The 15,164-nt window shown below is 40.4% G+C and overlaps 1 protein-coding gene across 2 annotated transcripts in view; it reads left to right on the forward strand.

The window, feature by feature from the left end:
• The window catches only part of bbs9 (Bardet-Biedl syndrome 9), a 291,076-nt gene that overhangs the window by 30,677 nt on the left and 245,235 nt on the right, over positions 1 to 15,164 (forward strand). For both annotated transcript variants that reach the window (XM_041794515.1, XM_041794514.1), the window contains exons 7-8: positions 7,130 to 7,214; positions 7,607 to 7,790. In XM_041794515.1, the coding sequence (XP_041650449.1) occupies positions 7,130 to 7,214; positions 7,607 to 7,790 (269 nt within the window). The remainder of the gene's footprint in view (positions 1 to 7,129; positions 7,215 to 7,606; positions 7,791 to 15,164) is intronic.

The following is a 15,164-nucleotide window of genomic DNA, read 5'->3' on the forward strand; positions in this document are numbered from 1 at the left end:
TACTCTTTTGTAATTTGTTTAAATGTATTTGAATTTTCCTTCCTTTGCTGATGTTTAATTTTTATTGACATCACACTTGTTTTATAGTTTGACTTCTGCTCTCTGTCTGACTTGCTAAAGCACATTTAATGGCATCATTTCAGTTCTAGACCTTTAGCAGACCTGATAATGACCCTCTAATGGATTTCTCTTATGAGTTCTTTTTTATTATTGTAATTCAACACCAAACTTTTACATTAAAGACATGTCATTCTGTCAATTATTGAGCATTCCAGTGAAGTGTTTTGCAGATCTGATTTCAGTCAGTCGTAAATGTGTTGCAGGATTAGGTCTGTCACTTTTTATTCGAAATTCGAACATTCATTCGAACCTGAGGGTGAAAGTTTATATTCGAACTGAAATGAGACGTTCGAAGCCAAAATACACCCTCAGTCAGTGTATCATGCAGTCTAAAGTAGTTTGACATTCGACCCAGCAGATGGCGCCCTCAGAGAAACTTGTCCGTTGCATGCCCTCTTGACCTCCGTTAAGACTCTATTTGCTGTTTGCTCTGCTATTTTACAATGGAAGGCGTTAGCAAGCGGAGCAACGAGCGAACAATTATAACGCCAAAACATCTTAGAAGCGCTGTGTGGAAGTATTTTGGATTTTACTGTGTAGATGGTAAAATAACAAACAAAGATAGAGCCGTATGTCGCCTCTGTACCAAGCAGCTCTCATACTCGTCAACGACTACAAATCTACGGGCACTGCAGGCTAGTAGATACCCACAGCTCTCTGAGCTGGCTCGTAAATATTTGTGTGTACCAGGAACTTCCTGCGCTCTGAGCGGGTGTTCTTGTTAGCAGGTAATATTGTAAATAAAAAGAGAGCAGCACTCGATCCAGCTCAAGTTGACAGGCTTGTCTTCTTAGCAATAATCTAAAAAAAAAAAAAAACTACGACCATACAGGATGCCACCAAGTTGAACGTTTAATGCCTAAATAGCAGACACATTGGTTTTGTTACCAATGTTAGAAATCGACCCTGTCCTCTTCAATTTGACGTTTTGAACACTGGTAAATGTTTTCATTTAACTGTTACAAGGCGGACACTGACGTTGTGTTGAACTACTGTTGGGTGCAGCGTAATCAAAGATGAAAATGAAGAGGATGTCTTTTTTATGTGTGTTGGGTCGCGGGGGGGGGGGGCGTATATATTAGAACATCATGTTGTCATATTCTAAATTTGTTCGAAGTTGTTTTTTATAAAAGGTGACAGCCCTGTGCAGGGTAAGAAGAAAACTGTGGCATACAGTCTATGATGTACAAAGGTCAAAATGAATATTCATCTAAACATGTTACTCTTTTCTTTTGCCATGATGAGACATTTTTAGTCAATTTCTTAGGGTTTTAACTTATTTATCAAATTTTTATAGATATCAAATAAATGATAAGATATTTTCTCAATGTAACTGCAAAATAACCTAAATTCATTCTATGAGTACTTCTATATAAGGTACAAACGGCTACATTTTTAGGTATGCGTTTTCTGTCCTCAATTTCTTTATTCAACATTTCCATCCATCTGTCCATCCATGCATCCATCCATCCATCCATCCATCCATCCATCTATCCATCTGTCCATCCATGCATCCATCCATCCATCCATCCATCCATGCATCCATCCATCCATCCATCTGTCCATCCATGCATCTATCTGTCCATCCATTCATCCATCCATGCATCCATCCATCCATCCATCCATCTGTCTATCCATGCATCCATCCATCCATCCATCCATCCATCTGTCCATCCATGCATCCATCCATCCATCCATGCATCCATCCATCCATCCATCCATCCATCCATGCATCCATCCATCCATCCATCCATCCATTCATCCATCCATCCATCTGTCCATCCATCCATCCATCCTCATCCATCCTCATCCATCCATCCATCCATCCAGAGTCAGGTTCTTGGTTGCAGCAGACTAAGCAAGTCAGCCCTGACATTCCTCTTCCCATCACCGTTTTCCATGTGCGCAACCCCAAGGCCAGACAGTATCTATAATCTCTCCAGTGTAATCTGGGTCTGCTGTGAGGTTTCCTCACAGTTGGACGTCCCCGTAAGACTTCCACTGTGAGGCATCCTCGTCAGACGCCCAAACCACCTCAACTGACTCCTGCTGATTTGAGGAGCAGTGGCTCTACTCTGAGCTCTGCTCAGATTTTTTGGTTCAAAAGTGGTGAACTTTTCCCCAGATGTCTGAAGGGATGTTCTAATTACAAATAAAAAGTGGCTGTGAATACTTACACAGACATACATTGACAGTTTCCTTCTTGAGTAGTCAGGCTCTGCCAAAACTCAAAATGAGAGAGCGCACAATGTTAACCACAGACACCTTTAAATAGCAGACAAAGAAACAAATCTGTGGTGTGTGAGTGTGCGTCTTGTTCTCCCTTCTCATATTTTAGGCATGCAGATGAATAATCACATTTTTGTGGTTTTGTAGTTTCTCTCATACACACAGTTAGTTCTTTATGTGAATTTTACCCTCTTTCATAATTCTTAATTCAACATCAACCAACAACTGAACACACACAGTCACACACATGCACGTTATTAATTCATCCATGCCTCGTATCCAACCATAAATGAGACATCTAGGTGAAAGGTGGAATAGAAAACATCCAAACAAAGTCAAAGAATAGCAGTATTTTATGGTCTTTTTGTTGTATTATTAGACTGAACTTAGTCAATTTACCCCTGCAGGAGTCAGCTTGTCCATCTAATGCTGTAAAAGCTTCAAACCGCTGACATGTTTAATATATTTTTGAGTCCATTTTCCTCCCCGGGAAACGGTCACGGTGTGATGAAAAGGTTTCTTTACTGGCAGTCATCCATGAAGCAGCTCGTTAGTCTGCTCACAGCTTCTCATAGAAGCTCAGCAGGTTTACGGCTACTGTACGGATGAGTTCAAAACTATAAATCTAGTGTTGTGTTGAGAAAAATCAAAGTTTAAAACACTTCATTAGCTGTTTTATATGCAATGTTATGAGGAGTTAGCGTCAATTTAGGGCCGCTCATGGCAATCAGATTTATCCAGGTATAAAATGTAAATGTTGTTCAGGCAGTATAATGGGCATTGATGTGTTCATTTCTTCTACTGTACAAAAAGGGAAGTGTTGGACATAAGGCAAAGGGAAAGTGCATTAAACAGCCATACAGACCCAACAACTGACTGACTCCTCAAATTCCAGTAGCCACCAGTGTAGGCGGCAGTAGCAGTGGTAATAAAGCTACAAGGCATTTCTGATTACAACTGATAATAAAATAGTAATTATTTCCTGTCCACTAGGGTCTTCACGTTGCTTTTGGTGTTACTACTCAGTGTAGAAATAGCAACAAGCTGACGCTACTCAGCGTCTTGCCAGCAGAACTTCACAGGGTTTGACAACATGGACTGGTTCAACAACTCTTATAGTTCAGGGAATTTTAAATGGAACTTCAAGACATTAGTTCCTAGAATTTTATCCAGCTTTTTGAACCAGGGGGATGTCTTCCTCTCATCAGTAGCACCTTTACCACCTTTGTCCCCTCAGCAGTCCAGCTCTTGAACTCTAACCCCTCTGTACTCCAGCATCCTATTGATGCTCTGTCCCACAAAAGACAGTTGTCCTTCTGTACTGACTGCACATAGCACTTTAGCGCTGGGCGCCCTGGGGCAATACAGCACATGCCTTTTAATTTGTTTATTTCTGCATTATTTCTTGCATTATTTATTTCTTGCAATTTGCACATGTTGTTTTTTTGATGTTGTGTTTCTGTCCTTATTGCTTTCTGTTCCTTTTGATTGCCTGTCAGGGACAAATAAAGTGTTTTTGAATTGAACTGAATTTAAAACACCACTGTCAATTTCTCTAGTTTTAGGATCACAAGAATCTGGAAACTTCCCTTTTTTTCAGGAGAGATTCTCTTTATCCATCCACCTTCTTCTGCTTCTTCGGTGCCGGGTCGTGATGGTAGCAGGCTAAGTGAGTCAACCAAGACATCCCTTTCCACAGTGACACTTTACGACTCTTTATGGGTGATCCCGAGGCATTCCCAGACCAGACAGGATATGTAATCGCTTCAGAGAATTCTGGGTCCTCTCAGCTGAACATGCCCAGAATACCTTCACAGGGAGGCAACCAGGAGTCATCCTGATCAGATGCCTGAACCACCTCAACTGGCTCCTTTTGATGCAAAGGAGCAGTGGCTCTACTCCTAGTTCCCTCTGGATGTCTGAACTCCTCACCTTATCTCTAAGGCTGAGCCACCCTTTGGTGAAAACATATTTCTGCCGCTTATATCCGTGATTTCAATCTTACTGTCATTACCTAGAGTTCATGACCACAGGTGAGGGTTGGAAGATAGATTGACTGGGACATTGAGAACTTTGCCTCCTGGCTCAGCTCCCTCTTTGCCACAATGGTACAATGCCTGCAGTACTGCTGATGCTGCACCAATCCGCCTGTCTCTCGTGAACAAGACTCCAAAATACTTGACCTCCTTCACTCTGGTCAAAGACTCACTCCCCACCAGGAGGGAGCAATCCACTGTTTTCCAGTAGAGAACAATGGCCTTTGATTTGGAGGGGCTGACTCTACTCTTTAGTCAATAGAAAATGGTTCATTCATTCTAAATGTCTACGGTCTTACTCTAGTTGTGGGATCACAAAGTGTGTTAGGATCCTTGGGGTCATCCCTTTTTTTACCTTCCTGTTTTGTGGAATAAGTTTCTGCTATTTTCCGCATAAAACACCCTTTTTTGAAGTTTTCCTGAATGAGAAAATGCTGAAACGAGCAATAGTTGTTACATAAAGATGGCTGTTATAAATTGAAAGTGATGCCCTAAATGTGGCAGCCATATTGGATTGTGGTCATTATGATTTAAGACAGATTTCAGGCCTGCCAGCTTAGATTAACAGCACGTTAACTGTCCAAATATGTAACACGGGGTGAGAAAACCGTGAGCGGATAAATCAGAGGTTATGCTGTGTTTTGGGCTGCGGTTCGAAGTCGGGCAGGGTCAGGTTTGGACCTCTCTCCCTTCATCCAGGTGTTGGAGGAGGAGGAGGAGGGTAGATTCCTGCCAAGCTGCTCGGGCTGCCAGCTTCTTACTGGAAAACTCCAGATGATGAAGATGCCAAAATCAACTGACCACAGATCAACCTGACCACTTCATGCTCAGAATGATGCCAGCAACGTGCTGATTAAAAGTGATAGACCGAAGATCCGGGGAACAGCTGGTCAGCAGCATGTTGACTGACCTGACAGAAGCTGTAAAGAGGAGGAGAATGTAAAACACCAGCTGTTAGTCTGCTAAATAATGAGCATGTAATTCAGTGTTTGACCCTTTGTTAAGTGAGACTGAATGATGAGTATGATTTCTGCCTTTAACCATCATTCATTCCTTAAAATCTGCCGCTGTAATTGCCTTGGAGAAGTTGCAAAAGAACAAAATATGCAACCAGAGAATCTTTAATATAATTTTTAGAATATATGTGGATTATTTGATTAAAATACTTACACCTTTTACTGTTTTCTGCAGCTTTTATATTTTTCTTTGATTTTCCTAAATAATAGATGCAAATGACAGTCAGTATAATTTTCAAGTCATCATCGGCTAGAGCATAATTCAAACCTCCCAATGATAAATATTTATTTTTTCAAAAATAAAAAACTCAAAATGCACTGTTCCACATTATTATGCATAATAGAGTTTAAGAACATTTTATAGGTTGTAAAGAACTGAAAATGGTCATTTGTTGAATTTGCAGCATCAGGAGATCACATTTACTGAAATCAAAGTTATTTCAAACAAGAACATCTTAACAGGCTAGTTCCACATTAACATAGGAGCCCTTCTTTGATATCACCTTCATGATTCTTGCATCCATTGAACTTGTGAGTTTTTGGAGAGTTTCTACTTGAATTTCTTTGCAAGATGTCAGGATATCCTCCCAGAGCTGCTGCTTTGATATGAACTGGCTCCCACCCTCATAGATCTTTAGCTTGAGGATGCTCCAAAGGTTCTCAATAGGCTTGAGGTCAGGGGAGGATGGGGGCCACACCATGACTTCCTCTCCTTTTATGCCCATAGCAGCCAATGACACAGAGGGATTCTTTGCAGCATGAGATGGTGCATTGTCATGCATGAAGATCATTTTGCTACAGTTCTTCTTTTTGTACGATGGAAGAAAGTGGTCAGTCAGAAACTCTGTATACTTTGCCAAGGTCATTTTTACACCTTCAGGGACCCTAAAGGGGCCTACCAGCTCTCTCTCCATGATTCCGCCAAAAAACGTAACTCCACCTCCTCCTTGCTGACATCACAGACTTGTTGGGACATAGTGGCCATCCACCAACCATCACTCCATCTGGAAAAATCAAATGATATCAGGGCCCGTTTTGATACCTTGCTGACAAAAATAATGAGCAACATAAGTAGAAAATAGCTTTTTGATCAGCTGAAATTGCAGTGGAATTCCTGCACACTGTATGAATTTCACAAATACACTGACAGTGTTTGACTTTTTAAATATTGCAATGTATCTGTGTGCAGGGCTTGCAATTTTTGTCATAATAATAGCAAACTTTATTTGTGTTGCACTTTTAAAAACACACACTTTAAAGGTGCTTCACAAGTCCCAGGGCAAGGACAGATGGACATACCCACATAAGCCAGCATACATTCAATCACAAACTATGGAAATGTTAGCCTGTAAAAATTAGAACCTACAGATTTAGTAGATCTGATGTCATGTGGAAGACTATTCTAGGTTTTGGAGCTGCTACTGCAAATGCATGATCACCTCAGGATTTAAAATTTGAACAAGGAGCTGTTAAAAGGCCCTGAACAGAAGATTGGAAAGGGCATCTGCTGGAAAAAGGGCAGAATAACTCTGCTATGTATGTAGGAGCCAGGCCATGCAGGGCTTTGTAATAATACAATTTGAAACTGATTTCCAACTGAGCTTAAATATTGATGGATTTATTTCTCTCCTTTGGTCCTGTCTCATAAAATAAGTGTTATTTAAAACCTTTTAACTGTGTATTACACTTCCAGTGGGTTAAAGCTGTCTGCATTGCTCTGATTCACAGGTACGAGACTTTGGCTGTAGCTACTGATGCAGAGAGTCGACAGGATCCTGATGTACCTGCCAAGGCTGGAGGCAAGAGACTGGCGGTAAGTTCAGGACATGCTGTCTTTCAGAGACACAATGAAACAGCTGATTGTGCATAAACAGAAGGATTTGGTTTTCTGTTTTTCTCACAAGTGCAGCTTAATTCAGACTTTAAATCATTATTCTGTTAAAAAAAAAAAATCAGATGTCCAGGTTTAAAATTTTGCCACTGCAACACAAATTCAAAAAAACATGAGACTTATATGCCAAAACTCAAAAATTAATGGCTGTCACTAATGCAAGTAATAGCATTTATCAACATCGTTCATTTTTTAGTTTTTTTAGTTGCATGACGGCTGAAGTTTTGACAAATTCACTTAAGCTTTGTAGATAGTTTTTGTTAAGTGTCTCCAAGTGAGATAAGTTTTCTAAATACTTTTTCTCTCTCCTTCAGCCTGACTGGTCATTTGTTCTTGGAGAGCAGGCCCTGGACCTCTCCGTGCCCTCGTTCTCCCACTCCTCTGCCTCCATCTTTGTTCTAGGTGAGAGGAATCTGTACTGTTTCCGTGACAATGGCCAGATCCGCTTCATGAAGAAGCTGGAATACAACCCAAGCTGCTTCCTGCCGTACTCATCAGGTAAACCCGCACTCTGAATCTTTAGGATAAAACAACTTCAAATGAATATTTCACCTTTTGTTTCCCCATTTCCTTCTTTGTTTAACACAGTTTATTTGCATGTGGTCAGGTTTAAGACAATACAGAAAACTTTTGATTGCTGGGAAAATAAACAGCCAGACTTTAACTGGAGTTATTCTTAGCAGCTGCATAGTACATTTTGATGCAAAGTTGGGGTGAGCTGATGTGGAAACACAGCAGAAAATGTTTAGTATAATTAGTAGGGAGTGAGCAGGTGGGGGTTGATGACAACATTATTCAGAGGTAAAACACTTCGTTGGATAAAAGATGCTGTTGGAGCACAACCCCAGCAGGGCAGAGTCAGACTGAAGCTCAGATGTGTTCATCCTGGAGTCAAGAAAGTAACAACAACTCAGAACTGATCATGCATCATTTCACATGTCACGATCAAACAATTAAAACTGGGTGATCAAGATACAAAAAGACAAAATGTTCTATACAGTGACTGAACACCACACGGCTGTCTCTGCAGGAAGCTGCTCTTGGCTGAATAGAATGGAATACGTGGAGGCGCTCTGCTGCATACATTAAAACAGAGTCTTAATTCTCTACTGACTGTATTTTAGTGCATTAACATATGGCATAAGATATGATTATGATGGATATGATCATAAAAGCATTCCATGGTTACAATATCATATCTTTACATCTGTGTTGGTGATTTTAGGTGGTGGTTCTCAACAATCTGTCCTTGTCTTCACCTCTGGTAGGAAAAGAGGGAGAGAGACATAGGGTTATGAATAACGTAAAGGGTTTAAGCAGGATCTTATATAGTATTTAAAGGTGATGAATCAACTCAGCAAAAATCAAGGCAAGTTTTAGAAAGTGTTAAATACAACCCTAGCTATAAAGTTAACTGTGTGACTGAGTGATGAGTGCCTGAAAATGATGGACAAATGCAAGTTTTCTGAGAGATGATTGACAGAGAAGGTGTTGCAAATAAGGCTGGGGCAGATACTTGTTAACATATTACAGGATTTTGCAAACGAGAAAAAAAGCTGTTTTTGCCTAGTGTAATACTAGCAGTCACTTAATGTTAGCACTGCTAGCATCTAAGAAAGCTTTGTTTGCATACTACAATAACAAACAATATCTGTGTTTTCCTGATTAAATTGTCAGATTTTTACCTTGAAATCTGCTCAAACATGCACATAGCTGTGTCAGCAGTGTAGCTGATTAGAAATAAAAGGTGCAGCTTTTTACTCTCTCAGTTTTGCCTCATTGAAAAGATTTCACATCTGAGGGTAGAACCAGCAGTGTTGTATCAATGCTCATCTTAAGACATACTTATTGATTCACAACAGCTTAATATTGGTGCCTGTTTATTCACATTGCCTTATGGCATCGCTGAAACCTAAGAGAGCACACAGCATAGAGAGCTCAGCCGATTCCACTTACCTTCTCTTGCTTCAGGCATCACTTTTTCTAGGACTCACTTGCCAGCCTCTTCTACAAACAACAGCCTATACATTATTTTCATGACTCTCTTACCAGCTTAGTACCCCTACATTCTGTGTGCAGTGGAGCTGCTGTTATATACAAGGATGAATGGGGATAAATTCGCAACAAGCTATAAGGCTAGCATTGTCTCTTCAACAGCTTTTGCATGGGCTTTCAGCATCTACAACCCTAAGCCTTTGCTCTAAAGAGGCTACACAAGCTGTATTAGCTATAGTTTAGTTTAGCTTACTTATTTGCATATGATAAAACAAATAAGAACAACTACAAAATAATTTAAAAAAGCATAGTGCAGGGGAGGTAAGAAGCTAAAAAGGCTTGTCAAGAAACCTCCCCCAGATATAACAATATTTAGTCTAGGCAGCAATGCAGGTTATCTAAAGAAAAACAATGTATTAGCTATTTGAAGAAATAAGACCGCAAACGTACAGATGATGAGAGTTATAACTGGTACATTGACCCATCCCGAATTTCCATATACAGCGTGCGAGCCGCGCAGCGTGCGCGCCGCAGTTCGATTCGCCGGCGTTCCACGTTGGAACACGCGCCGCGGAACGCCGGCGAATCGAACTGCGGAGCACTTCACTCCCTCTCTAGTCTATCAGAGCATCACCATGGCGGCGCTCCAGACCGGCAGCGGCGCGTGCCTGGAGCGCCACTCCGCTCCGCTTTGTTTCAAATACGCTGTCGGTCTATTTTCAGCGCCGGCCGCTGCCAAACTTCGTAAATTCACCATCGTTCAGAAAGCACTAACCATGGAAGTCACAAGAGTAGAACATCCGGTTCTTTCAAAATAAAACACATTGCATGGACTCCCGACCGCAAATCATCACTATATCAACATTATGTCTCGTCCTGCAGCGAGAGCAAAGGGTCACCGAGAGGTCAGTGGGTCACAGAGCTACAGTGGCATCTTTGACGAGGAAAAGTTAAGTTTTGGGGATTTTTAGCCAAAGAATTTTGCGTAAAAACCACAGATCCTTTAAGCAAACATGAACCTTTTTACTTCCTAATGTACTCACTCAATGGAGGAAGCAATAATATCATGGAGTTATACTGGAAAGGATGATAAATTAACCCAAAAGGTAAAATAGTCCGCTGTTGACATGCTATTCCTGCGTGAACTCGCAGTTCTCCCGTGATCTCTTCGGCGCAGCGCTCTAGACTCGCTTCCAGTGGGCGAGGTCGCTCGTCACATCTTCAGGCTTTACAAAAAGCATTATTTCGTCTTCTTATATTGAGTCAACGTTTTGATTAACTTTATATCAATACTTTTTTTTAACTCTGAGGCATTGCAGTCTTATGACAAGAAGAGACATGAGCTATTTAAAGTTCAATAACTTTAATGGGATCTTTCAAGAATAAAGCTACACCAGTAACTATGTTATTGAACGTTTTTTATCCATTTTGAATCAATTTTTTGATCGTTCCATCATTTAGACCAGTGGGTCCCAACCTTTTCCAACTCAGGGCCCACTTTTAAGTCTCAGAAATTTTCGCGGCCCATCTCCAACCCCATAAATACGGAGGCCATATAATGCGTTCTCAGAGCACTTTTTTAAATTTAAGATTGAACATAAAGGACTGCACTGAATACAGGAGAAACATGTTGGAAGCTCCACAGTCACTAACACAGCATCTGTAACATGTTGCAACACCTTCAGTATTACAGTTTTCAACCGTTTACTGTCCACACAGTAACCTCTAGATAACAACAAAAGTTCTCTCATCTCTCATTTGCTTGTCACATGTCTAATACTTGAAGGAAAAACAAAACAAAATGATGAAAAGAATATTTGAACATTTCTAATATCCTTTTAAACATAACTGAGTTTTAACATTTAAAACACTTTTCTGTATATATTTAGTTTTATATAATTTTACCCCCCCCCCCCCCCCCCCACACACACACACACACACACACACCTACACACCCCCACACTCACACACACAAATCATACTATTTTGGAAATGATTTGGCGGCCCACTTGCAATACCTTTGGCCCACAGGTTGGGAATCACTGATTTTGACAACAGGTCCACCGCCATATTGTCTGTTTATATCCCAGAATGGATTGCAACTGGGCTGTGACAACCAACGGGAGGTTGTTCTGTCCTCAAGTCATGCTTTGCCAAACATGTGCATGTAGCATGTCCGTAGCATGTCCTATAAACTGAAGAAGATGGCCTGAGTGACTCTAATAGAGAGGAATCAACACAAGCAAGCTGTGACGTGTCCCTCAGAGTCACTGCCCTTTAAATTACTCAGCTACCCAAAAGTGCAAGGACTTTTTTTTCCCAAATGTGAACAATTTCAAGACTTTTTGTCACAGAATTATGTTTTTTAAAATCTTTATTCACAAAGAGATGGGAGAACAAGTTTGTGCAAAAAAATGTAGTCATGAATGTTTACTGTGTTTCACATGAAAATCTTTGGGTTTGATTTTCCAATTAGTTTTTCTTTTGTTTTTATAGTCCATTAACTTTTTTTTAAAACTTCAAGTGACATCATTGCAGCACACTTATTCTTAAAGCCTAGGTTGCCCTGAAAAAGAGATGTTTAGAACTTGACTGTGCACCACAGGGTTGATGTTGTACAAGCTTTTTAAGTCAAAAAGTCCAGGAGAGACACAATGGTTAAAAATAGCTGAGAGCTGTAAGGGTTAATTACTGTTATCACCAACAGACGCCAAGAAAAATCATTATCCTAGACCAAAATAGACAACACATTATTGCCTCATCTTTGCTTTTGGTCGACTTAAGATGATTTTATAGTATAATGGTTTTATATTTACTGATAAGGACACTGCTTTTGCTATTTGTCACAATGTGCAGAGCCTCTTTATGTGAATGATATAGTTTATTTTTGTTATGGTGCAAACAAAAATAGAGCATTTCTATGTGTACAAGGAATCAGTGCTTTGATTTAGGTCTTGATTGGTTGTCTGTTGAGTTTGTGGAAACTATCGTGCATCTCTTCAGTGTTGATTTTGATTATAACAATTTAACAAATCCAACAGAAGAAATAAGCATGCAATCATGTTCATATGAGCTACATTAACATCTTTATAGATAAACATGGATACACACAGCAGCAAGTTTTACTGTAAAACAGCTTTACTCACCATTCAGTCCACTTTATCCATCCTAAAAACCACGTAAAAAAGCTTTTAAAGTTGATTTTGATTCAGACGTAAAGCTTATCTGCAGCCTGATTCTTATCCTCACCTGCAGAATTGATAAGATAGATTTGGACCTCCAGAATAGCGCTGAAATACAGCAGAACAAAAGTTTTGTGTGTAACCTTTTAAGTATTGAGCAATAAACAGCCTTTTAGGAGCTTTGGTTACAGCAAAAGAAATGTTCCTGTCTGCTTCAGTTTATTGAAAAATGTACCACAGAAACAAGTATGACACTTGATCTGAAATCCAACAGAGAGCTGACAGATGGAAAGAGGAAAAAAAAATAGAGTGGAGGAGTGATCCAGGAGGGAGAATTGATGGAGGGAATTCAAGAACGGCCAAGAGCTTTGTGCTGATATCTGTTTCCAATTTGAGAATTAAAACATCCAAGCTTTCAAAGTGCCCGTCTCTATCTGTTCCAGACATCGTTTAGATTATTTAAATAACTCTTGGAAATTGGCTTTAAAATGTAATCCTTGATGTGCAAGTGCACAAAAGCAACTTTTATTGGGACATGATTCCTGTCAACAATCATAACCGCCTAAAAAGTCCCACATGGCAGGAAGACAGCAGCTTCTGGGATCACTCTGCTGCCGTCCTCCGTGTCCATGTTTGTTCTTTGTTTGTTTTATTGTTTATAGAACAATTGTGGAGACGCTGTGACTGTCAACGCAGCCTCCTGCCGTTCAGTAGGGGTTTTATTGCTATGAAGTGAATCGGCAAAAGAAAAAGAAGAAAAAGTTGGGAGTGGAGTGCAGAAAAAAGACAACAGGGGTATCTGGAGTGTTTCCTAACTTTCCTCCTGGCCTTCAGCCTCACAGCTGTCTCTGCTGGACCGCTGCCCTCTCTCTCCCCATCTACCTCCCTCCATCTGTCTTTTCTTTCCTTCTCAAATAACTTTATTGGCCTGACTGCTCCTCAGAGACACTACAGTACAGCTGGAAGATACCAAACCACTCAGTTAGAGATATCAGGATATGATGTGCAAATGTGAGATGGATTGATTTAGCTGATGGCACAACGGCCAAGACAGTCAGTACAATTAGAGCCTCATTAGGATATTAATTTAACTGGACCACTGTGCTTGTCTCAGTATAAGCCTTTTATAGACACATGGCTGTTGGCTATAGAAGTAAAATTATGCTCATCAGACTCTAAAGAGGCAATCACTGGCACTCTTACTGTTTTTAACATCTCATTTAAAATAAATAAATAATAAAAAGATGTGTCCCAGAAACCTCTCCTTTTATCCCTCCTTATGGATGGCCTCGTTTGCACATGACTATTCTTCAGTGTTCATGGCTGTTCAACCACCTTCAGGTACAGTGAGGGTACCGGTCTCTGGCACTTTTATTTTGGAGGTTGCGAGCTGAAAGGGTTGGGAATCACTACCCTAGACTATGGTTACTCGCCACATCCATCCTTTACTCTGCCTTAAAGGTGTAGACTTTATTTTCACCTGATTATTTTCCCATGCACCTGGTAAGATGCAAGGACATCCAGAGCACGACCAGGGTTGTGTCAATCCTCCTTCTTGCTCGATGTTGCCCTCAGGCAGTTTACTCACTAAATCTGTGCCTTACTTCAGCCTCAAATTTTGGCCCAAACGTGCCTAAAAGTTCTGCACAGTTCTGGAATGTCAGTTTATGACGCTTGCAGTCACAAGATGGGGCCGTTTGTCCAGTTTGACAGAGAGAGTCTGATCAGATACTCAGTTTCACTTAAAACTTTGTTTATTTTATGATGTTACGATGCCAGTTGTCATTCAGAAAAGTCATCATTAGTATGTTTGACTCACTGCCCGTTGATTTTGGATTCACAATGGCTATTAAACTGTATGGTATTCTTTAAAGACCCCATCTCTCTCATTTACCACCACTCATTTTGGTGGAATGTTTCCACCAAGAAACAGTAGGGCTGGTATCATTTGGGCAAAGTAGCCATAGTGCTTAGATTGCTTTTATCAACAAAATTACTGAAAGGGAAAATCAGTTTCTGATAGAAGTGTGATCAGCTACAGTAGAGGGTGATATGCCATCTTTCAACTCCATGTTGGAGCTTTTATGGCTCAGCAGATAGAGATGGTCATTGGGAATGGATGCAGATGGATGAGGTTACCTAATACTGATAGCCTTTCTCCAAAGCAGCCTCTGCCATCAGTGTATGAATTTGGAGTGAGTTCGACCTGAGAAGTAAAAGCTCTTTGACTAACAACGACTTCATAAAAGCAACCCATGCAAGCTCAAGTCTATTTAGGATGTCGAATGGCAGAAGTAACTTTTATACATGCCTTTCACTTTACTTCTGGTATAAATGCAATGCATTTTATCCCCCTGGCTTTATGTTGATGTTTAGAGGCAGATAAATACACATTATGCTGTTTGACTTGCAGACCAAGCCTGGTGCTGAGACTGTGGAGCATACTCAGAACACCTGGTCCAGTTTGGGTCTAACTGAGGTGTATACACATAGAGTAGATCCACCTCAAACCACAATATTTAGGCACGTTAGTCTGACTTTGAGGGTTTCAATTTGGCACGATTACAGTCAGACTAAGATGTTTAAATGACTTTTAAAACTAAGAAAGTTTGGTGAACTACGTGCTTCAAAACCCTACACTTCAGTGAATGTCTTTTACAGAATGCTGTTTATGCTACAAGATGAATTTCAAAGC

Source organism: Cheilinus undulatus, linkage group 8 (assembly GCF_018320785.1).
Source record: "Cheilinus undulatus linkage group 8, ASM1832078v1, whole genome shotgun sequence".
Classification (NCBI taxonomy): domain Eukaryota; kingdom Metazoa; phylum Chordata; class Actinopteri; order Labriformes; family Labridae; genus Cheilinus; species Cheilinus undulatus.